The sequence below is a fragment of the Manis javanica genome, chromosome 4 (assembly GCF_040802235.1).
Source record: "Manis javanica isolate MJ-LG chromosome 4, MJ_LKY, whole genome shotgun sequence".
NCBI lineage: Eukaryota > Metazoa > Chordata > Mammalia > Pholidota > Manidae > Manis > Manis javanica.
This window is the reverse complement of record NC_133159.1, coordinates 7,803,102-7,826,598: the sequence shown is the minus strand read 5'-3', so window position 1 is coordinate 7,826,598 and position 23,497 is coordinate 7,803,102. Positions and strand designations below refer to the sequence as shown.

The 23,497-nt window shown below is 42.5% G+C and overlaps 2 protein-coding genes across 4 annotated transcripts in view; one reads left to right on the top strand and one right to left on the bottom strand.

The window, feature by feature from the left end:
* The window catches only part of PEX14 (peroxisomal biogenesis factor 14), a 166,584-nt gene extending 157,289 nt beyond the window's left edge, over positions 1-9,295 (bottom strand). For 2 of the 3 annotated variants that reach the window (XM_073233183.1, XM_073233184.1), the window contains exon 1: positions 8,035-8,253. In XM_073233183.1, coding sequence (XP_073089284.1) covers positions 8,035-8,238 — 204 coding nt within the window. In that variant the 5' untranslated portion in view covers positions 8,239-8,253. Of the gene's footprint in view, positions 1-8,034; positions 8,254-9,191 lie in introns of those variants that run through there. The other variant, XM_036999993.2, reaches the window with a different exon arrangement.
* A 1,543-nt stretch (positions 9,296-10,838) lies between these two features.
* Positions 10,839-23,362, top strand: DFFA (DNA fragmentation factor subunit alpha). Its single transcript, XM_017666290.3, has 6 exons — positions 10,839-11,070; positions 12,740-12,901; positions 14,125-14,267; positions 20,153-20,342; positions 21,655-21,797; positions 22,542-23,362. Exons 1-6 carry the CDS (start codon positions 10,935-10,937, stop codon positions 22,752-22,754), a joined length of 987 nt encoding a protein of 328 aa, XP_017521779.2. The 5' UTR covers positions 10,839-10,934; the 3' UTR covers positions 22,755-23,362.
* The last annotated feature ends 135 nt before the right edge of the window (positions 23,363-23,497 follow it).

Below are 23,497 nucleotides of genomic sequence, written 5' to 3'. Positions count from 1 at the left end.
AACCTGCCCTCCCACACCCCTCCCCTTTGGTAACCGCTAGTCCCTTTTTGGAGTCCGTGAGTGTGCTACTGTTTTGTTCCTTCAGTTTTGCTTCATTGTTATACTCCACAAATGAGGGAAATCATTTGGCACTTGTCTTTCTCCACCTGACTTATTTCACTGAGCATAATATCCTCCAGCTCCATCCATGTTGTTGCAAATGGTAGGATTTGCTTCTTTCTTATGGCTGAATAGTATTCCATTGTGTATATGTACCACCTCTTCTTTATCCATTCATCTACTGATGGACACTTAGGTTGCTTCCATATCTTGGCTATTGTAAATAGTGCTGTGATAAACATAGGGGTGCATATGTCTTTTTGAATATGAGAAGTTGTATTCTTTGGGTAAATTCTTAGGAGTGGGACTCCTGGGTCAACTGGCATTTCTCTTTTTAGTTTTATGAGGAACACCCATATATTTTTCCACAATGGTTGAACTAGCTTACATTCCCACCAGCAGTGTAGGAGGGTTCCCCTTTCTCCGCATCCTCCCCAGCATTTGTTGTTCTTAGTCTTTGATGCTGGTCATCCTAACTGGTGTGACATGATATCTCATTGTGGTTTTTATTTGCATTTCCCTGATGATTAGTGATGTGGAGCATCTTTTCATGTGTCTGTGGGCCATCTGAATTTCTTATTTCGAGAATGTCTATTCATATCCCCTACCCATTTTTTAATCGGGTTATTTGCTTTTTGCGTATTGAGGCGTGTGAGTTCTTTATGTATTTTGGATGTTAACCCTTTTTGGATATGCCATTTACAAATATATTCTCCCATAATGTAGAATGCCTCTTTGTTCTCTTGATGGTGTCCTTTGCTGTACAGAAGATTTTTAGTTTGTTGTAGTCCCATGTGTTCATTTTTGCTTTTGTTTCCCTTGCTTGAGGAGATGTGTTCAGGAAGAAGTTGCTCATGTTTATATTCAGGAGATTTTTGCCTATGTTGTTCTCTAAGAGTTTTATGGTTTCATAACTTATATTCAGGTCTTTGATCCATTTGGAGTTTACTTTTGTGTATGGGGTTAAACAATAATCCAGTTTCATTCTGTGTCATGTAGTTGTCCCAGTTTGCCAACACCAGTTGTTGAAGAGACTGTCATTTCCCCATTGTATGTCCATGGCTCCTTGATAGTATATTAATTGACCACATATGCTTGGGTTTATATCTGGGCTCAATAGTCTGTTCCATTGGTCTATGCATCTGTTCTTGTGCCAGTACCAAAGTGTCTAGATTACTGTGGCTTTGTAGTATAGCTTGAATTTGGGGAGCATAATCCCCCCAGCTTTATTCTTCCTTCTCAGGATTGCTTTGCTATTATTCGGGGTCTTTTGTGGTTCCATATGAATTTTAGAATGATTTGCTCTAGTTCACTGAAGAATGCTGTAGGTATTTTGATAGGAATTGCATTTAAATCTGTAGATTGCTTTAGGCAGGATGGCCATTTTGACAATATTAATTCTTCCTATCCATGAGCACAGAATGTGTTTCCATTTATTGGTATCTTCTTTAATTTCTCTCATGAGTGTCTTGCAGTTTTCAGAGTATAGGTCTTTCACTTCCTTGGTTAGGTTTATTCATAGGTATTTTATTCTTTTTGATGCAATTGTAAATGAAATTGTTTTCCTGATTTCTCTTTCTGTTAGTTCATCATTAGTGTATAGGAATGCAATAGATTTCTGTGTATTAATTTTGTATCCCACAACTTTGCTGAATTCAGATATTAGATCTAGTAGTTTTGGAGTGGATTCCTTAGGGTTTTTTATGTACAATATCATGTAATCTGCAAACAGGAACAGTTTCCCTTCTTCCTTGCCAATCTGGATGCCTTTTATTTCTTTGTGCTGTCTGACTGCTGTGGCCAGGACCTCCAAAAACTATGTTGAATAAAAGTGGGAGAGTGGGCATCTTTGTCTTGTTCCCAATCTTAAAGGAAAAGCTTTCAGCTTCTTGCTGTTAAGTATAATGTTAGCTGTAGGTTTGTCATATATGGCCCTTATTATGTTGATGTACTTGCCATCTATACCCATTTTGTTGAGAGTTTTTATCATGAATGGATGTTGAATTTTGTCAAATGCTTTTTCAGCATCTATGGAGATGATTGTTTGGTTTTTGTCCTTCTTTTTGTTGATGTGGTGGAATATGTTGATGGATTTTCTAATGTCATACTATCCTTGCATCCCTGGAATAAATTCTACTTGATCAGGATGGATGATCTTTTTGATATATTTTTAATTTGGTTTGCTATTATTTTGTTGAGTATTTTTGCATCTAAGTTCATCAGGGATATTGGTCTGTAATTTTCTTTTTTTTGTGGTGTCTTTGCCTGGTTTTGGTATTAAGAGTAATGCTGGCCTCATAGAATGAGTTTGGGAGTGTTCCCTCTTCTACTTTTTGGAAAACTTTAAGGAGGAAGGGTATTAGGTCTTCACTAAATATTTGATAAAATTCAGCAGTGAAAACATCTGGTCCAGGAGTTTTGTTCCTAGGTAGGTTTTTGATTACCAATTCAATTTCGTGGCTGGTAATTAGTCTGTTCAGATTCTCTGTTTCTTTCTGGGGCAGCCTTGGAAAGTTGTATTTTTCTAGAAAGTTGTCCATTTCTTCTAGGTTATCCAGTTTGTTAGCATATAATTTTTCATAGTATTCTCATAATTCTTTGTATTTCTGTGGTGTCTGTAGTGATTTTTCCATTCTCATTTATGATTCTGTTTATGTGTGTAGACTCTCTTTTTTTCTTGGTAAGTCTGGCTAGGCATTTATCTATTTTGTTTATTTTCTCAAAGGACCAGCTCTTGCTTTCATTGATTCTTTCTATTGTTTTATTCTTCTCAATTTTATTTATTTCTGCTCTAGTCTTTATTATGTTCCTCTTTCTACTGACTTTGGGCCTCATTTGTTCTTCTTTCCCTAGTATTGTTAATTGTGAGTTTAGACTGTTCATATGGGATTGTTCTTCTTTCCTGAGGTAGGCCTGTATTGCAATACTTTCCTCTTAGAATGGTCTTTGCTGCATTCCACAGATTTTGTGCTGTTGAATTATTGTTGTCATTTGTCTCCATATACTGCTTGATCTGTTTTTATTTGGTTACTGATCCACTGGTTATTTAGGAGCATGTTGTGAAGCCTCCATGTGTTTGTGGGATTTTTCATTTTCTTGGTGTAATTTATTTCTAGTTTCATACCTTTGTGGTCTGAGAAACTGGTTGGTACAATTTCAATCTTTTTAAATTTAACGAGGCTCTTTTTGTGCCTAGTATATGATCTATTTTTGAAAATGTTCCATGTGCACTTGAGAAGAATGTATATTCTGCTGCTTTTGGGTGTAGAGTTCTGTAGATGTCTGTTAGGTCCATCTATTCTAATGTGTTGTTCAGTGTCTCTGTCTCCTTACTTATTGTCTGTCTGGTTGATCTGTCCTTTGGAGTGAATGGAGTGTTGAAGTCTTCTAGAATGAATGCATTGCATTCTATTTCCCCTTTTAATTCTGTTAGTATTTGTTTCACATATGTAGGTGCTCCTGTGTTGGGTGCATAGATATTTATAATGGTTGTATCTTCTTGTTGGATTGACCCCTTTATCGTTATGTAATGTCCTTCTTTGTCTCTTGTGACTTTCTTTGTTTCGAAGTCTATTTTGTCTGATACAAGTACTGCAACTCCTGCTTTTTTCTCCCTATTAGGTGCATGAAATATCTTTTTCCATCCGTTCACTTTTAGTCTGTGTATGTCTTTGGATTTAAAGTGAGTCTCTTGTAGGCAGCATATAGATGGGTCTTGTTTTTTTTATCCATTCAGAGACTCTATGTCTTTTGATTGGTGCATTCAAACCATTTACATCTAGGGTGATTATTGATAGGTATGTACCAATTGCCACTGCAGGCTTTAGATTCGTGGTTACCAAAGGTTCAAGGTTAACTTCCTTACTATCTAACAGTCTAACTTAACTCACTTGGTATGCTATTACAAACACAATCTAAATGTTCTTTTTTTCTCCTCCTTTTTCTTCCTCCTCCATTCTTTATATATTAGGTATCATGTTTGGTACTCTTTTGTCTGTCCCTTGATTGATTTTGGGGGTAGTTGATTTAATTTTGCATTTGCTTAGTAATTAACAATTCTACTTTCTGTACTGTGGTTTTATTACCTCTGGTGACAGCTATTAAGCCTTAGGAACATTTCCACCTATAGAAGTCCCTCCAAAATACACTGTAGAGACAGTTTGTGGGAGGTAAATTCAGCTTTTGCTTATCTGGAAATTGTTTAAACCCTTCTTCAAATGTAAATGATAACCTTGCCAGATAAAGTACTCTTAGTTCAAGGCCCTTCTGCTTTATTGCATTAAATACATCATACCACTCCCTTCTGGCCTGTAAGGTTTCTGCTGAGAAGTCTGATGACAGCCTGATGGGCTTTCCTTTCTATGTGATCTTATTCCTCTCTCTGTCTGCTTTTAATAGTCTTTCCTTATCCTTGATCTTTGTAATTTTAATTACTGTATGTCTTGGTGTTGTCTTCCTTGGGTCCCTTGTGTTGGGAGATCTGTGCACCTCCATGGCCTGAGAGACTATCTCCTTCCCCAGACTGGGAAAGTTTTCAGCAATTACCTCCTCAAAGACACTTTCTATCCCTTTTTCTCTCTCTTCTTTTTCTGGTACTCCTATAATGCGAATATTGTTCCGTTTGGATTGGTCACATAGTTCTCTCAATATTCTTTCATTCTTAGAGATCCTTTTTTCTCTCTGTGCCTCAGCTTCTTTGTATTCCTCTTCTCTAATTTCTATTTCATTTTTCATCTCCTCCACCATATCCATATTAGAGTAATGCTGGCCATTACTCCATTGTATATTTCATTTCTGATACTGTGTTCCATAATGATTGGATCTCCAACTGGAATTCATTCCTGAGTTCTTGAATATATTTCTGTACCTCCATGAGCATGTTTACGATTTTTATGTTTAGATATCTTTCAGGAAGATTCATGAGATTGATTTCATTTGACTCTTTCTCTGGTGTATTCATAATTTTGCTTTGAACCAGGTTCCTTTGACATTTCATATTTGTATATGGCGCCCTCTAGTACCCAGAAGCTCTACTCTGGAGCTACTCAGCCCCTGGAGCAATGTCAGGGTCACGGGGAGCAGTGTTGGTGCCTGAGGGGAGGAAAGAGCTGTTTCCTGCTTTCTGGCTGGTATGCCTGTCTCCAATGCCAGAACCAGTGGGCCAAGCACACAGGTATCAGCCTCTATGCTTTGAGTTTGTAGCTGCTGTAGCCAGGGCTTCCCTCTGGCTGGCCTAACACCAGGGTAGGGTTTGCTGATTTGTAAGCCAGGTGGGGCTGGCTGGGAGGAAGGCCCAGCAGGTTATGTATCAGAGGGGGTCCTCGGAGCTGCATAGCCAGCCAGGGGGCTGGAGTGCCTGAAGATCATGCAAGTTCCCAACCTGCTGGGCAGAGTGCACCCAGACAATTTTGTCTACCTGCCCTTTCTCCTGAGCAGTAAGCTCTGTGTAATCCTTTCCCCTTTAGCAGCCCTCTTGCTGTTGGGAAATCTCTCAGATTGCCCACTTTTCTTTTGTCCCAGAGCAACTGGGTATGGATTCCTATTTTCTACAAGTGGCTGGAATCTCAGTCTCTCCAGGTATTCTGCCTGTCTTAGCTTTCCAAGCCCTCTAATCAGAAGAGCACCATGAAATGTAGGTTTGTGCTCCCAGAGCAAATCTCCAGAGCTAGGTGTTCAGCAGTTCCAGCCCTCCACTCCCTCCTTGCTCCATTTCTCTTCTTCCCACCAGTGAGCTGGGGTGAGGGAAGGGCTTGGGTCCCGCCAGACCACAGCTTTGGTATGTTACCCTGTTCCGTGAGGTTTATTCTTTTCTCCAGGTGTATGCAGTCTGGCACAGCCCTCTTTCCTGTTGCTCTTTAAGGATTAGTTGTATTAATTATATTTTCATATTATATGTGGTTTTAGGAGGAAGTCTCTGTCTCACCTCTCATGCCGCCATCTTTAATCCGATCTTTTTCAAAGAAAGATTCTGTATTATTCTTTCAACTTTTCTATAGGTTGTAAAGTTTTCAAAATAAATGTTAAGGGGCAAAGTATCTTGTTTGAACTACTGTAATTTAAGAGGTCAGTAGACTTCCAAAACTTCAGGTAGAGACTTGGAGAAACTAATCCTCACTGGGCACTTAGTATGCACCAGATGCTCTTCACATCTGTGATTTCAGTCAACCCTCAGAGCAACCCTCTAGGGTAACTATTATTACTACCACTTTACAGAGGGCCACACTGAGCTTCAGAGGGGTAGACTAACAAGTCCAACAGTGACTGAGTGCAGGAATCCAAACCAAAGTCTGTCAGAATACAAGGCCATGCTCTTCCACTCCACAATGTATTCACTGCACTTTTTCCTTCCCCGCTCCTGTGTTTTATCAATCCAAAATTTACTATACCCAGTGAACCTGAGCAGATTTGAAATTTATGTTCTATAATAACATTCAATAACCATTAAACAGTCCAATTGAAACATGCCTCTGATCTTCACTGAAGACAGAAAGGCTGGTAGAAAGTATAAAAATAGGGATAACATTTCCCATTCCCTTTGGCCATAACATGTATAGACTAGAAGGGACTTTGATAACAGATTAACCATGGAGAACAGAATAATGTGGGGAAAACAGACCAAGGATTTGAAGCAATAAATGTAATTCCAACAGACGCTCTTCTAAACTAGAAAGAAATTGTAAAAATGCAAGTTTGTCACTGAAATCTTAGTGTTCCTTTAAATTTCAAGAAACTTACTTCAGAACATATATAAATACAACTTTAGGGGACTGGTGGTGAACACATGAAAACTCATCCCCCAAAAGACATTATAACAGGGCCTTGAAGAAAGGCCTAGAAAAAGGGTTTAGATCATTTTCAAGTGAAAAACTGGTTTACTGAATGGAATAACACACAATGTCAGGCACTGCTCTAAAATAAGCTAATTCATTCAGTTTTCAGAGCAACCCTATGAGACACTCTAGTATTACTCCAATTTTATAGATGGAGGAACTAAGACTAAAGAAACAACTTAGCCAAGGTCACACAACTAATAAGCAGTGAGGCTAGTATTCTAAACCAGTACAAATGGCTTCAGAGCCCATACTTTCAACCACTGCTGTACACTACCTCTCAAAGGAAGAAAAGGTTCATTATTGACTCTTAATCTTTCTGAAAGCCTGATGCCACAAGGCCAACTAACAATTGTTCTATGAGACAGAATACTGGAAGCCCCACAGGCATAACATTTTCTCACACAGAAACGAGGTTTGGGGGAATCCAAACAGTCTTTTCAATCACTGCTTTAGAGAAATGGGAAACCAACTTGATGAGGACTTGAAATGACAAGCAACTGCTAGAGTCGGTTCACTTAAAAAGTGTTCTTTACAGCTTACTGTTAGACAATAAGTGACAGAACTGGGCATGAAGAGTTGGAGTTTTCCCCAGGCTGCCAGTATTCTGATGCAATCCATCTCTGCCACTTTGGAAAGGAGGGCAAAGGAAACCAAACAAGTGCTGGCCAAGCCCCCTTAACGGGCCTTAGATCCTTTCCACATGCAGAGGACAATTTCCAGAACCAGAAGAATCCTTGGGGACTACAGTTGTCCCAAATGACAAGATTTTTATAATCTTCACAACACTGGCAAATTAAATGTCCTAAAGCACCCTTTTAATTCCAGGCTGTGGGCATTCCTAACATGCAACAGCTCAGAGGAGCCCCAAATCTGAGGAGCCTCAGGATCTCAGTAAGCTAAGAGGGGTAAGGCAAGAAAGGAGGCCTCTTGTCTCAAGACACTCCCCACACTCCAGAGTCTGACTGTGAGGTGGCCAGAATCAGTCCTACTTATTTCCCATGTTTTATAATCCAGACATCTTTCTGAATCGTTGGCTCCACTAACAGAAGCTGGTCTGGTGAACACACAACTCCTCTAAATCCAAGTCCTGTAACAGACTTACCGTGACCGTGAAGAACAAAACAGTAAGAAACACCAAGCAGTGCTCCGCCTGGGAAGGAAGTGAAATGCCAGTAGGCTTCTGAAGAGTCGCAGGTGTTTCATGGAAGTGAGATGTACAATGAGGTCCAGGTTGAAACCATTTTCTTCTTCTTCTGTCTAATCCTAAATTTAAATATGTGTGGCTAACTAGTGGAGTCACACACATCTGGATTCAAATCCACACTCACTCGGGCACATGATATGGGACATGTTTCAGACCCTTCTTTTTCACTTCTGTGAAACAGCAGTTAATAGCCTGTATTTCATGATTGTAATTAGCATTAAACGAGATAATAACTGTAATTTGTCTTCCGCATGACAGCACCCAATCAGTAACTGGAAGGTACCCCTTACCCCCATCCTCCTCACCCCAACCCACCCGACCTCTGGCCTACAAACCCCTTCAGAGGCCTCATCCACTGCTTCCTGACAGCAGACGTACAGACATCAGCGCTGATCCTCGTAGTCCCCTTCCTGGACTGGGATTTGGCTGAATCTGTGGCTAAAAAGCTAGAGCGGAGCTCTTGGCCTGAAAACCAAACTCTGGGAAGCAGGGCCCGATGCTCAGCCAAAAGCTTGGTGGCGCCTGTTGTTTACACTGAGTCCCCTTCCTACCAAAGCACTGAGGATCCGAGTACATTTCCGACCCTCCACCTTGGCAGGGGAAGCGCAAGGGTGACTAAAGATGAAAAGGCGGGCCGCGGGGCAAGGCCGGGAGACCGAGGCTGGGGACAAGTGGGGGCCCTGGGGACGGGCCCCTCCCGAGAGACAGCAGCCGGGAGCCACCGAGCCTCTCGCCCGTCTCCTCACGCAGGAGCCCTCGCAGCTGCAGCACGGGGGCTTCTCAAGGGTCGCGACGCCGGCCCGGCCCAGAAGTGGGACCCGCGGGGCGGGCAGGCGGGAAGCGGGGTCCCGGCTCGGGAATGTGGTCACTGGGGGGTCACCGGGGGAGGGGCCCGGCGGCGAGAACCTGCGGAGGGGCGGGGCTCGGGAGGGGCCAAGAGGTCGGGACCCCGCCTTCCCAGGCCCAGGGTCCCCACCAGGCTCCCAGCCTCACGCCGAGCGCCCCCACAACCGGGCATCCCCGCCACCGCGGTGGGGCAGTCCCACTCCCCTTACCTGGCTCGGCTGCTCTGCCTGCTCCGAGGACGCCATCTTTCCCAGGCCTGACTAATCTATTGTCGCTGGCCGAGGCTTCTCCCAAGCGCCCTCGCTCGCCCTCTCCCGCCCAGACTAAAGTAGCCGAAACTGGGCCTGTCGATGGGGGAGCCTCTCGGGGAGGGGCGGGGCACTACTACTGCCTTGTCTTTCCAGAAAGATCTGAAGTCTGTCGTTTTTTGAATTCTTTAATGCGTATTATTCTTACTGAATTTAATCTCTGCCCATCCCCACAGTGCCTTGGGCACATGCAGTGACTCGATTTAATCAATGAATGGATGTAATCAATTTAATATAATGAATATTTAATCAATGAATGAATGAGAAGAAATTTGGAAATTGTTTCAGTTCAGGGCCGTTTGTTGAATGTCTATTATTCTCCAGGCACTTTGGTAGGCACTAGAAATAAAAAGATCCAAGACAACCCCTGCTCCTAATTTAGGACGCGCGCGCGCGCGCGCACACACACACACACACACACACACAGCATCTTGGACGTATGCGAGTCTATTAAGAGAACATAGAAACGAGGTCTTTTTCGAGAGGAGGGGGTTCTGCAAACCGTTATTACTGTATATCGGTTGAGCTGTTAGATTCTAAGTTAAATGTGAAAAGACACAAAAAGGTTACATACATTAGAACTATCAGTTCATAATGTAGTTGTGTTTTGATCATGCAATATTCAAAACGGTTGCCTCAATTAACATTTCCTACCACTTTTAAATTAAACGCCTACTCTTTTCTTATGAGACAATATTTGATTTCCTTTCATAAACACAGTATGAAGCTGACCCTGAATGAATATGGGCTGACAATTATTTCTTGCTTACAAAAAATGCCCCTCCCCTTTCAGAGAAGAAGCTCTTTGAATTTTTTGTTATTAATATTTTAATCTTAAATGTTCGTTTTTCACTGTGGAAGAGGAACACAGACTTTTCCGTAGGTAGTCGTATTAGAATAAGGACAAATACATTGTCAGGCAGCATCTGGACAACGTCAAACAGTGATGTAGTTCGCATTTCTCCTTTACTCGCTGTCTTTGGGACCTTAATGTTTAATCTAGTTACTAAAGCATTTCGTTCCAAGGTCCCAACCCAATTTGCACAGCGGAAGCAGGGAATCGAACAAGTGGAAATGTGTGAGCATCTTACGCTTCTCTGTCACGTTTCCAGCAAGACTGAAAACTACTCTCATCAATTTTTTAAAACTGGCTTTCTTCAAAACAACCTGAAGGTTAGGACATCTTACAGATCTTTTCAGGTTGAAATGGGAAAACAAATTAACACAGTACAAAGACAGACTGTTAAAGTATTAATATTATGCATCTATATATACAAATAGGAGTGCTCTAAAAATCCAGGTAGTATACATGCGTGTCCTTCATTAGGCAGAATAAATCCGTATTGCCCTCATTTTGAACGCGCAGTTACAACTCCTGAATATAAGGCAGAAAAAAACCTCCTGGGCTGAATTGTCCAACGCAACCAGGTCGTCTTTGAACTCAATAAGACTACAATTCCCAGCATGCTCAGAAGGGACACGTGACTATGAACAACTAAAACGACATCTCCCGGCGTGCCTCGGTTCCCACGCGTGATTTGCTACAGAGAGAACTACATCTCCCGGCATGTCGCTGGGGAGGTTGGGTGCCCGCTCTAAGCCTGCCCGGCTTCCTGGAGCTAGTCAGGTGCCACCCCGAAGAGGATGGAGATGGCCGGGAGCGCCAGAGCTCCGGAACCCAGCGAGATCCGGGCTCTAAAGCCGTGTCTACTGCGCCGCAATGACAGCCGCGAGCAGCACGGCGTGGCGGCCGCCTGTCTCGAGGAGCTGAGGAGCAAGGGTTGGCACGCGGCCGGCGCGGAGAAGGGGGACGGGGCGGGATGAGGTTGTCCGGCAGGGGCAAACCTAGGGATTCTTGTAGCTCGAGGGAGCATTGGGACAGAAATGACTCACATGGGTATAGCGATTTACATGTTTCAAAGCATTTATCTCGTCGTGAGACTCAATGTTAGAAGGAGGACGGGAAGCAATGCGCAGTTAAGGCAGACTCGGCTTAAGTGCCGAGAGCAGTCGGATCTTGGGCCAAACCCAGCCAAGAGTATTCCTGCCATTCGGGTTGTGGGGACCCCAGCACCACCTCAGTGAGTACTGAGGGGCCAGCCCTGGCAGGCACTTCTGCGATAAAGAGAGAGCTGCTCCCGAGCTACTGCAGAGGCCCAGACAGGAACGTGTGCTGTGAGTGACCCAGCCGACAGAAGTTCTGAGCCCCGGCGCCACACTGTTACTGGGCACTTAACCTCGTTGGTCACCATCTCTCGACCCTCAGTTTTTTCATCATTAAAGTTGTATTTACCTCCCTGTTTTACAGGAGCGTTGGAACTCTCAAAAATGATAGATTCAGATGATTTACAAGTGTTATCAGACCTTCGTTGTTTATGCAAAGAATTTCTACTGGTTAAACGTGCGAGTTACCTCTAGGCATGTAGTCACAATGTATGTCAGAGTGCTCAGTGCTTACTCTCAGTCACCAAGCCCCAGCAGATATCAGACAAATCTTTTGGAGACCCAGGAGCAGTCAAAGCACTATAAATGATTTACTGACATGGCTTGTGCCATGTATGTGTTTACGTATTTTTTTCTTGGCATTGGAGTATTTAAGTTTGAGTGTCCCTTCAGTGCATTAGCTGGGTGCAGTTGGCACAGCGGGTTGTGTAAGTGCTTAAGTTCTCTAGAGCTGTGCTAGACAAGGCTCGCTGTTGTATTTGGGTGGGTACACTACGTTGCCCAATGACATTTGTAGTCTCTGGGCTACTTCTCTACTCACTCAAGTCCCATTAGCATTTTAGGCCTTGCTGTCACTGAATGGGATGGTACAGACCTGCCCTGGATGAAGCCTCTTGCCTGGATAATAATAATGAAAAGCCAGTGATACAAACTTCTGCTTCTCTCATACTTTCCTATGGGTTAGAAATGCTGCAAAGAAAAATACTATAAAGAACAAAAAGCATTAGATTTTTTTTTTTTTTTGACGTTTGACACAGATTTTAAGATGATCACTAAGTAAATGAATGAAAGACTGCTTGTTCACAAGGAATCAAATCAGACTTTGGTTTGTTGTTCACCCAAGTAAAGATGCAAATGCCTCCCAGTGTGGATTTGGAGTAGCTGGAGGAAACACATTTGCAGGAGCCAAACTGTGGGTTTAAGTCTCAGCTCTGCCCTTTTACTAACTGTGTGACTTTGGACAAGTCACTTAACTTGGGTTTGATGTCTGTAAAATAGGAATAAGAATAATACCTGCCTCGTAGGATTGTTAGGAGATTAAGTACTGTACACAAAAACTTAGAACAGTACCAGGCACATGGTATTACATCAGTACTAAAAGTTGTGATTCATATTACCTACCAGGAATTCTGCTAGGCTCTGGGGGCACAGGTATTGAGGGTGCGAAGACAGATGTAAATTCCTTATGGATACTTATCAAATGCCAAATATTGTATTCCTCTCAGCATGTGACATTCTGGCCATTGATAAGTCCCTGGCACCGGTCACCCTGGTCCTGGCAGAGGATGGCACCATAGTGGATGATGATGATTACTTCCTGTGTCTGCCTTCCAATACGAAATTTGTAGCATTGGCTGGTAATGAGAAGTGGACATACAACAATTCAGGTAAGAAACACTGGCCTTACATATAAAGTGACCTACACAATACAACACCCATTGCAATTCATTTTACTAACAGGTATCTGGGTGCCGTTTGGCTTTTAAGCATTAATGCAGCAGACGTTTACTGAGCCACTTCTGCGTGCCAGATGTGGTACTGAGTCGGGGGGTGAAGATAAATGAGGCGTGGGCCCAATATGCAAATAACTCACAAACCCACAGTAACAAAAATGCAGCGTGGCAGAGAAGTGAGTGCTGCAGCTGGAGTCGGGCTGCCTGCCATGAATCCTGACTCTGCTGTTTACTTTCCATGACACCTAACTTCTCAGCACCTTACTGAGATAACACAGTACCTGTACCCTTGCATTGTTGTAAGAATAATAGAAATAGTACATATCTGGCCAACACTAGAGCTAGAGAATTCATTGCATCGTCACAGGGTCATCCTGTGCACTCCTGGACGTTTAATGGCACCCCCAGCCTCTACCACCTAGATGCCAGTAGCACCTCCTCACCCCAACTGTGACCAACAAAAATGCCTCCACATTTTGCCCCTGGGGGACAAAATCAGTCCCAGTTGGGAACTACTGATAGAAACCATTTAGAGCTCACCTGGCACACAGTGAGGCTCAATAACTGTTATCTGTTGCTGTCATTACTGCTGGAGATAGCAAGGGGAACTGATATTGAAGAGCAAGGATTGGAGGGCTAATGAAGTGTCTTGAGGAAAGTTCCCACGCCACTAAAGTGAAGACGTCACTCATCAATGGTGGCTGTACCAACCACCTGTGCTCAGGCCCCAAGGACAGCAGACAGTGGCTACAGCTCCTCCAGTGAAGGGTGGGATCGATACCCAAGCACAGAGGAAGTGCTGTAAGAATTAAGTGTTTTCATACAAAAATGGAACACACCCAGAGACACCAAACTTCACCTAAAGGGAAGTGTGTAGGATCGTGGGTATGCATGACCTTGGGTTTAAATGGCTTCTTTCCATGAAAGAATACAGAGCAGTCCACACAGAAATAAGCTGAAGAGAGAAAATTGAGGTCCTAGGTGGGGATTGGCTGTCCCATGACTCCTTGAGAAAAGGTGCTTCCTTCACCATTGAAAGTATTCTAAATGGTCAGTCGAAAGGATTGGCAGACATCCTTGAGATTGTTGTGTTGGAGGAGGGGGTGCAAAAGGCGCTTTGAGATAATCAATGACTGGCATTTGCTCCCATGTATCAGATGGAGGTACAGCTTGGATTTCCCAGGAGTCCTTTGATGTAGATGAAACTGACAATGGGACAGGGTTGAAGTGGAAGAATGTAGCCAGGCAGCTGAAAGAAGATCTATCCAGCATCATCCTCCTATCAGAGGAAGACCTCCAAGTAAGCCTCCTCCACAACCCTCAGCCACACTCATCTGGCCTCTGCTTCCCCCAACACCTTAGTTTCCACGTTAATAATTTCATTATTTCCTCATTTTTAAATAATTCTTAGACTCTTCATTATCTAATTCTCTTACCTAAAGTAGGAATTTTTCAACCCTTCCTCTGCGTTAGAGCCACCTGTGGAGCTTATTGAAGCTCTAGAGGCCCAGCCCCGACCTAGACTACTTTAGGCCCACTGTGGAGGTCCAGGATGTACTGCCAAAGAGTGTGGTGTTGGAGTAACTGGATTAAATCCCAGCTCCATCACTGTGACTTTGAGCCAGTAATTTAGCCTCTCTGCTCACATTTCCTCTCTAATAAAATTGGAATAAAAATAGTACCTGTTCACTCAAAAAATAAATATTTATTGAGTCCCTGCCCTGTGCCTGGAATGGTCCCATACATTGGGGTACAGTGGTGAACAAGCCAGACACAGTCCCTGCTCTGTTAGAACTTGAATTCTGATGGAGGGAGGTAGAAAAACAGGAAGCGTATCAGACAGGGCAGTGTGCCAAGAGTGATGGGGCTGCTCTCTATGGAAAGTTCAACAGGAGTCCTTTCAAGGAGGTGACTTTTTGGGTTTTTTTTTTAAACTAAAATATTTATTTTGAATAAGTAATATAAATACATTCACATGGTTCAAAAGCCAAGAAGTACACAAGGACATACAGGTAGCCAAAAAGTGAAAACAGTCCTAACATCCATAAGCTGATAACTGGATAAATGTGATAATTCCAAACAATGGAATATTATTCAGCCATAAAAAGGAATCGAGTATTAATACATGTTGCAGCATGGATAAACCTTGAAAACATCATGCTAAGTGAAAAAAGGCCAGACATGAAAGGCCATGTATTTTATGAGCGCATGTATATGAAATGGCCAGAATATGCAAATCCATAGAGACAGTAGATAGATTAGTGGTTGTCTAGAACTGGGGTTGGGAGGGAGCTTTGAGGGGAAATAGGGAGTAACTGCTTTTAAGGGATCCTTTTTGGAGTGGTGAAAATGTTCTAGAACTGATGATTGCACAACTTTGTGAATATACTAAAACCCACTGAATTGTACACCTTAATGTGGGTAAATTGTATGATACGTGAATTATATTTCAGTAAAGCTGTTCAGGAAAAAAAGGTTATAGGCATACCTTGGAGGTCATGCGGGTTTGGTTCCAGGCCACCGCCATAAAGTGATTTCACAATAAATCAAGTCAGGTGAACTTCTTGGCTTCTCAATGCATATAAAAGTTATGTTTGTACTGTACTCTGTTAAGTGTACAATAGCAGTATGTCTAAAAACATAATGTACATGCCTTAATTTAAAAATACTTCATTGCTAAAAAATGCTTACCATCATCTGAGCTTTCAGCGAGTCACAGTGCAACTCCCTCACCTCTTCTCAGCTGGGGAGGGTCTTGCCTCAGTGTCCATGGCTGCCGACTGATCAGGGTGGTGGTTGGTGACAGATGGGTGGCTGTGGCACTTTTGTAAATAAGACAGTGAAGTTTACCACATCAAAGGACTCTTCCTTTCACAAAGGATTTCTCTGTAGCATGAGATACTGTTTGAGTAGCATTTTACCCACAGTAAAAATGTCTTTCAAAATTGGAGTCCATTCTCTCAATTTATATAATATTCTATAATTGTAATTCTCTCAGTTTATATAATATTCTAAATCCTTTGTTGTTATTTCAACAACCCTCACGGCATCTTCACTCATTAAAGTTTTCATAAGATGGTAGCAATTTAGACCAATCCTCAGGCTCCACTTCTGATTCTAGTTCTCATGCTGTTTCCACCACATCTGCAGTGACTTCCTCTACAGAGGTCTTAACTCCTCAAAGTCATCTATGAGGGTTGGAATCAACTTCTTCCAAACTCCTCTTAATGTTGATATTTTGACCTCTTCCCATGAATCCTGAATGTTCTTAATGGCATCTGGAAGGGAGAACCCTTCCCAGAAGGTTTTCAGTTGACTTTGTGCGGATCCATCAGAGGAGTCACTACGTACGGCAGCTATGGCCTTACAAAATGTATTCTTAAATAATAAGACAAGTCAGAATTACTCCTTGATCCATGGGCTGCAGAGTGGATGCTGTGTCAGCAGGCATGAAAACAGCATTAATCTCATCCATCTCCACCAGAGCTCTTGGGTGACCAGGTGCACTGTCAGTGAGCAGTAATACTTTGAATCTTTTATTCTGAGCAGTAGGTCTCTACAGGGGCTTACACTATTCAGTAAACCGTGGTATAAGCAGATGTGCTGTCATCCAGGCTTTGTTGTTCCATTGTTAAGAGCACAGGCAGAGCAGATCTAGCATAATTGTTAAGGGCCTCAGGATTTTCAGAATGATCATTAAGCACCACCTTCAACTTAAAGTCACAACTGCACTGGCTCCTAACAAGAGTCAGCCTGTCCTTGAAGCTTTGAAGCTAGGCATTCTCTCTAGCATGACAGTCCTAGATGGAATCTTCCAATGTAAATCTGTTTCGTCTACCCTGATAACTGATCCTAGCTCACCATAACAAATATAAAAATAATGAAAAAGTTTGAAATGGTACAAGAATTATGTGACGCAGAGATAGGAAGTAACCAAAAGCTGTAGGCAAAAAGGCACTGATAGACTGACTTGATCACCGCCAGGTTGCCACAAACCTTCAGTCCGTAAGAAATGCAGTATCTGCAAAGTGCAGTAAAGTGAAGCACAATAAAATAAGATATGGTTAGTGTAGCTCCCTCCATTAATTTGCTAGATCCCGATAACTTGCTGCAGTTTCTTCATCAGCACATGCCTCACCTTGCGCTTGTATGTTAGAGACGGCTTCTTCCCTAAAACCTCATGAACCAACCTGTGCCAGTTTCAACCTTACCTCCTTCAGCTTCCTTACCTCTCTCAGCCTTCACAGAATTGAAGAGAGTTAGGGCCTTGCTTTGGAGACGAGGCTTTGGCTTAAGGGAATGTTGTGGCTGGTTTGTTCCAACCAGATCACTAAACTTTCTCCGTATCAGCAATAAGGCTGTTTCACTTTCTTATCATTCGTGTGTTCACTGAAGTAGCACTTTGAATTCCCTTCAAGGACTTTTCCTGTGGATTCACAACTCGACTGTTTGGTGCAAAAGGCCAAGCTTTCAGCTTATCTCAGCTTTTGATATGCCGTCCTCAAGAAGTTTGATCATTTCTAGCTTCTGACTCAAAGTGAGAGATGTGGGACTATTCCTTTCACTTGAAAACTTAAAGGCCACTGAGGGTTATTACTCAGCCTAATTTCAATGTTGTTGTGTCCCAGGAAATAGGGAGGCCTGAGGAGAGGGAGAGAGATGGGGGACTGGCAGGTTGGTGGGACAATCAGACACACATTTATCAATTCAGTTCACTGTCTTATATGGGTGCAGTTTCTGGCACTCCAGAAATTAGATAGTAACATGAAAGATAACTGATCCTAGCTCACCATAACAAATATAAAAATAATGAAAAAGTTTGAAATGGTACAAGAATTATATGATGCAGAGAAAGGAAGTAACCAAAAGCTGTAGGCAAAAAGGCACTGATAGACTGACTTGATCAACGCCAGGTTGCCACAAACCTTCAGTCCATAAGAAATGCAGTATCTGCAAAGTGCAATAAAGTGAAGCACAATAAAATAAGATATGCCAGGAAATGTCTAACTCCTAACCCTAGCCACCCAGGTTTCCCTTTTTGGAGACAACCAGCCTGTCATTTTCCCATTCCAGAGATATTTTCTGTACAAACACACATATTTTCTCCTCCCCTATATTAAAAATAGAAGCATATCTGCCGTTTTAAAGAGACACATGGAGAATATTCCAGATCAGTATATAAAAGACATCCTCATTTTTTTTACTTCTGCATAGTATTCCATTTCTTGAACATATCATAATTTATTTAGCAAGTGTCCCCCACTGGTGGACATTTGGGTTGTCCTCAGTCTTGTTATTCCAGACTGTGCTGCAAAAATCTCAAGACCCATGTCATTTTGCACATATGCTTGTCCATAGAGTAAATTCATAGAAGTGTAGTTGGTAAACATTGGCAGATTCCCAAGATGGGGGCAGTTGAATAGAGCTGAAGGGAAGGTGGAGCCATGGAAAGGTTGGGGCCAGAGTGTTCCAGGAAGAGGGAAGGCAGGAGCAAGCCTGATTTTTTTAAAATCTTTTTTTCCTTTTTTAAGAAAGAGGTTGTGAGATCCTTTCCATTCCCAACAGACTAGCATATTGTGATAGACCCTCAGGATGAGGAGCCCAACAGGTCTTACCAAAATATGGACATCATGGTATGAGTGAGCCCGAGTCCTCACAGCTGGGTTCCGCAGAGAAGCTTAGGACACTTAAAGGGCCTTGCAGAGGCTGCCACGTGACAGATCAAGGAAGGTCACGACGGCAGGGACTGCAGGCGGGCAGGAAAGACGGGAGGGAAGGGAAGAGCAATGATCAGTTACACGGACTCTTTTGAACCAAGACCACTGGTCCTTAGGAAGTCACTGACCTCTGTAGCCTCATTTTCCTCATCTGTAAAATGGAGGGACTAGTACCCACCTTGTAAGGTTTGAACCTCTTGAACTTTGAACCTTGTGAATATATTACTATCAATCGTTCAAAATTGATGAAGTATGAAAGTTAAAAACAACTAAAATCTCCACCTCAAAGAAGCCTGTCACTTTATGTTGTAAGAGTTTTACATCTGTTTGCTCACTGGTATATTAAGTGCTCTTATTATTGTAGTTTTTATTAAGTCCCATTGTGAGCCTAAAGAACAGCTGAGTTTAGAATCACTGTCCAAGAATTACAATAGATTGCTTGGTCTCTTATGAGGACCATTCTTAATCTAAGGCTGTATATGCCAAAATACAGAGCCCTCTTAAAAATAATTATCCTTGTTTTAAGGCCCTTGTCTAGCTTGGATTAACACATAGTCTACAGACACACACCTGATCATCTACAATTGCTCTCTTACAACACTAAACTATGTTTTCTACCTTTATCTTGCATCTACCTACCACTTCAGCATTTTATTAAAAATAAAAATAATAATAATAAAGGGAGAAATGTGGGATCCACATATAAATCAAGTATAAAAATCAAATGAATATTTATATCTGACCTGATTGTTTATAATTCATAATGCGTGATCAAAACTGAAAGTTTCTATGACTGCCCTTGTACTGTTCACCATGTAAGAACTTATTCACTATGTAAGAACTCGTTCACCATCTAAGAACTTGTTCGTTATGCTTCAGAAAATTGGAGACTGACAAGAATTAGGCTTGAGATGGATTAATGCTTGTGCATTGAGCATTGACCCCCCTATACAGAATTTTATTGTTGTTAACAACCATTTGATCAATAAATATGAGAGATGCCCTCTCAAAAAAAAAAATAATAATAATAATTATCCTTATAGCAAATTTAGAATAGTAAGGTCTCCCTTATTTTACAGACTGAACTGTTATTTAAATGCTGAGTGTTTTTTAAAGTCTTCAAAATAGTCTTAAAATTATGAACATGTATAATAAAGAACGTATAAGGTTAAAACGTCATGTTGACTCATGGTAAATGATCGTATACCTCCTCCTTTATATTCTGTGTAATTGTTTTTTTTAATGTCAGGATTTTTTTTGTTTGTTTATATTGAAGCCCTAAGGCACTGTTTCCCTAATTTTCTCACCAGAGGAAAACTGAAAAAAATTACCTGCTTCTCTCTCAACTCTCAGCTGTATTAGGTAATTTTGGGAAACAGAACTGTCTCTGAAAACATGTGTTTGAGAGCTATAACACCGTGTTTAGAAAGTACTTTTCAATTTCGTAAACACCACATTTGTTTGTCAGGTGCTAATTGATGTTCCATGTTCAGACCTGGCTCGGGAACTGTGCCAAAGTCACATCACAGTCCAGGGGCTCCAGAACACCCTCCAGCAGGTCCTTGACCAGAGGGAGGAAGCCCGTCAGTCCAAGCAGCTCCTAGAGCTTTACCTGCAGGCTTTGGAAAAGGAAGGCAGCATCCTGTCCAAGCAGCAAGGTAGGGCTCACTGGCAGAGGCGCACCAGGAACTCAGTGCAGCAGAGCCTGTCCTCAGAGAGAACCGAATGTTTATATATCAAAAAATGGGGAGCCACAGCTACTGGGTCTTTGTAACATTGCTGACACGAAATGTCGTATCTCTGACACCAAATGCAATGGTATATTTTTTCACTACATACATGTAGAACAGTAACAATATTATACATAGCAGTAGTAGCAGTACATCTTCATTCGGGTACCCGGACCCGATTCCAATGTGTATAAGTATGTGGGAGGGGGTCTTCCCACACACACACACACCCCCCAAGCAATTCTCAAACACCAGCAGGGTATTGGAGAGCTCGACTCAATTCTGATGCCATCTGCCTGGAGCCAGCACCAGATCCCCAGGCAGTTAACTGTGCTCCTGACCTACCGGCTACAGATTGGAGGGTCCCACAACCTCCCCTTTAGGTTCAATTAATTTGCTAGAGCAGCTCACAGAACTCAGGAAAGCACTTAGATGTTTACCAGTTTAATAAAGGATACAAGTTAACAGCCAGATGAAGAGAGACCGAGGGCAAGGTCCCAAATAAAGGAGCTTCTATGCTCGTGGAGCTTGGGGCCTGGCTCGGCGGCACGTGGAGGCGTTCTGGTTCCCCAAGTGAAGAAGCTTCTCCGACCAGGAAGCAGGATCCAACTAAGCAGAGAAAGCGGAGCACAGCAGAGACTGAGCCAGCTCTTCTCATGAGTTTTCTGAGGGCTTCATTCCATAGTCATGATTGACTAAATGATTGGCCATTGGCTGATTCATCCTCCAGCCCCACCCGTGGGTGATGGGTCCAAAAGTCTCTCATTAACATGACAAAGCACCTGTTTCACCTTTAAGACTGCAGTGTTTTCAGGAACTGGATGAAGACCAAATATACCTGGGAAATACATATTTGGTCATAAGAATGAGCAAATATGTATTTTTTATAACTCATTATATCACAGTCTTGAAATGTTTGTATCTTGCCCAGCTGATTACTCTGGCTGGGTCTTTGTAACATCACTGACACAAAATGTCATATCTCTGACACCAAATGCAATGGTATATTTTTTCACTACATACATGTAGAACAGTAACAATATTATACATAGCAGTAGTAGTAGTACATCTTCATTCGGGTACCCGGACCCAATTCCAATGTGTATAAATATGTGGGAGGGGGTCTTCTCAGTTGTATTAGGTAATTTTGGGAAACAGAAAAACTGTATGTTCTTCTGTATGGCTATATGTTTATGCAGTGAACATGTGTGCTGACCCTCATCTCACATCTGCTTTGCAGAGTCCAAACCTGACAAGATGGATGCAGTTGACACGGGTATTAGTAGACCGAGCAACACCAAAATGACACTTACAAACCAGGTCCTGACTGCACTGAAGGAGAAGCCTGCTCCAGAGCTGAGTTTGTCTAGTCAGGATTTGGAGGTGGGCAAGAACCAGGGACCCTGAAATGCAGAGACCAGCTCCCCCTGGAGGTGTGGTATTGCCCTGCAGAGGCATGAACAGGGAATTTTTTTTCACCTCTGCAGACCCTGAATCATAGCTGCCAATTGGCCTGTTATATGCAGAGCATTTGCAAACATCTCATTTAATCTAAATCAAAACTGCTTAAACAAAATGGTTGCACTCCCTCAGATCATCAAACACGGGTAATTAAATGACTAAACCCAACAGTCAGGAAGAGCAGGGCCCAACCAGAGATGGCTTCCGGTGCCTTCAGCGGCTGAAAAAGTTCTGTGTCAATGAAGGCACATAAAGTAACAGAAAGGCACACACAAGGGGCCCGTCTAGTGACGGCTCTAAGGCCCGGGAACTTTTGTGCCTGACAGAGAAACCATCAGAGTGAGTGTTAACTTCTTATCCTTGCCTTGACCCTGTCCCAAGGACCTTCCCAGCGAATCTAGACAGGAAGGAAACTGCATTGCCTTATGCTTGGCTAAATTTCCTATAAGTAGGGGACTTTATAGTTGCTCCAAGTAAACTTCTTTCCAAGGATCCTTTCATGTTGGTGTCATACAGTAAGAAAAGGCCCATGACAATTTAATAGAGCTCTGGCATTTCAGCATAACATAAACTGGTATTACCTAATCTTACTCCCCAAAGAAAACCAGGAGAGCAGCCGGTGAGGGTAGAGGTAGCGGTTCTCAGTGGTTCTTATTCTTGCCACAGTTGGTTACCAAGGAAGACTCCAAAATGTTGGCTGTTGCTTTGAACTGGGACATGGAGAAGACGGAAACTGTTCAACAGGCCTGTAATCAGGAACTCAGCCTGCGCCTCCAGCAGATACAGAGCTTGCATTCTCTCAGGAATGTTTCAGCAAGGAAGAATTCACTGCCTGGAGAGCCGCAGAATCCTAAACGGGCTAAACAAGCTCCCACATAGCTGTGGCCAGACCGTACCAGAGAAAACCCTGCGACCTTTTTTTAGTATCAGTAAATACCTTCAGCCTGATTCTGGCTACTTACATACACTGCTCTACCCCCTGCCTCAGAGCATGTTCTCCTGGAACAGGCTGGAGGACTCACCCCACGGCCCCTCCAGAAAAGCTAGTCCAGGCCTCACCATATGCCCTTCCACCTAGTTTGAATGATCTAGCTGCACCGACAATATCCCACCTCTGATTAGATGTTCTTATGTTCTGTTTAAAAGTAATTGTCAAGGACTGTGAAAAGAAATTGTCCTATTTCAGACTATCCTTGTTAGAACTTCAGAATTTTAATCACAAATAATGGCAAAGAGGTGACATAAAAGAGTGCTGTTTATGCCCACAAACTTGTTTCTCAAGTTAATGAATTTTTTTTGTTTGCTTGTTTAAAGGCACATAAAGTTTGCAGACCACAGGGACAGGGAGAGTCTAATTCACGATTTCTAATATCTCATTCAGTATTGTGATATTACATGTTACCACTGTGAAACTCTTTTCAGTTTTCTAATATGTTTTATCAGTAGGGGGTATAAAAGGTCATTAAATTGATTTCCATGTGCTATGATTCCAAGTCTCTCTGGGTGCGAAGCGGAGGCTGCTGGTTTATGTATCTCCTATCTCTGTTCAGACGTGTCCCTTCAGGTTTTGTAAACTACAACACAGTCTCCTTGCAGGGAAAGGGTGATAGTTATCAATGACT

What these genes read in the sequence shown, in the direction of transcription:
- DFFA (XM_017666290.3), top strand. Translation starts at nt 10,935, where the DNA reads ATGGAGATGGCCGGGAGCGCCAGAGCTCCGGAACCCAGCGAGATCCGG. An exon ending in GTGGACATACAACAATTCAG is followed by an intron (nt 12,902 to 14,124) that starts GTAAGAAACACT and finishes CCCATGTATCAG; the next exon opens with ATGGAGGTACAGCTTGGATT. An exon ending in TGTCTAGTCAGGATTTGGAG is followed by an intron (nt 21,798 to 22,541) that starts GTGGGCAAGAAC and finishes TTCTTGCCACAG; the next exon opens with TTGGTTACCAAGGAAGACTC.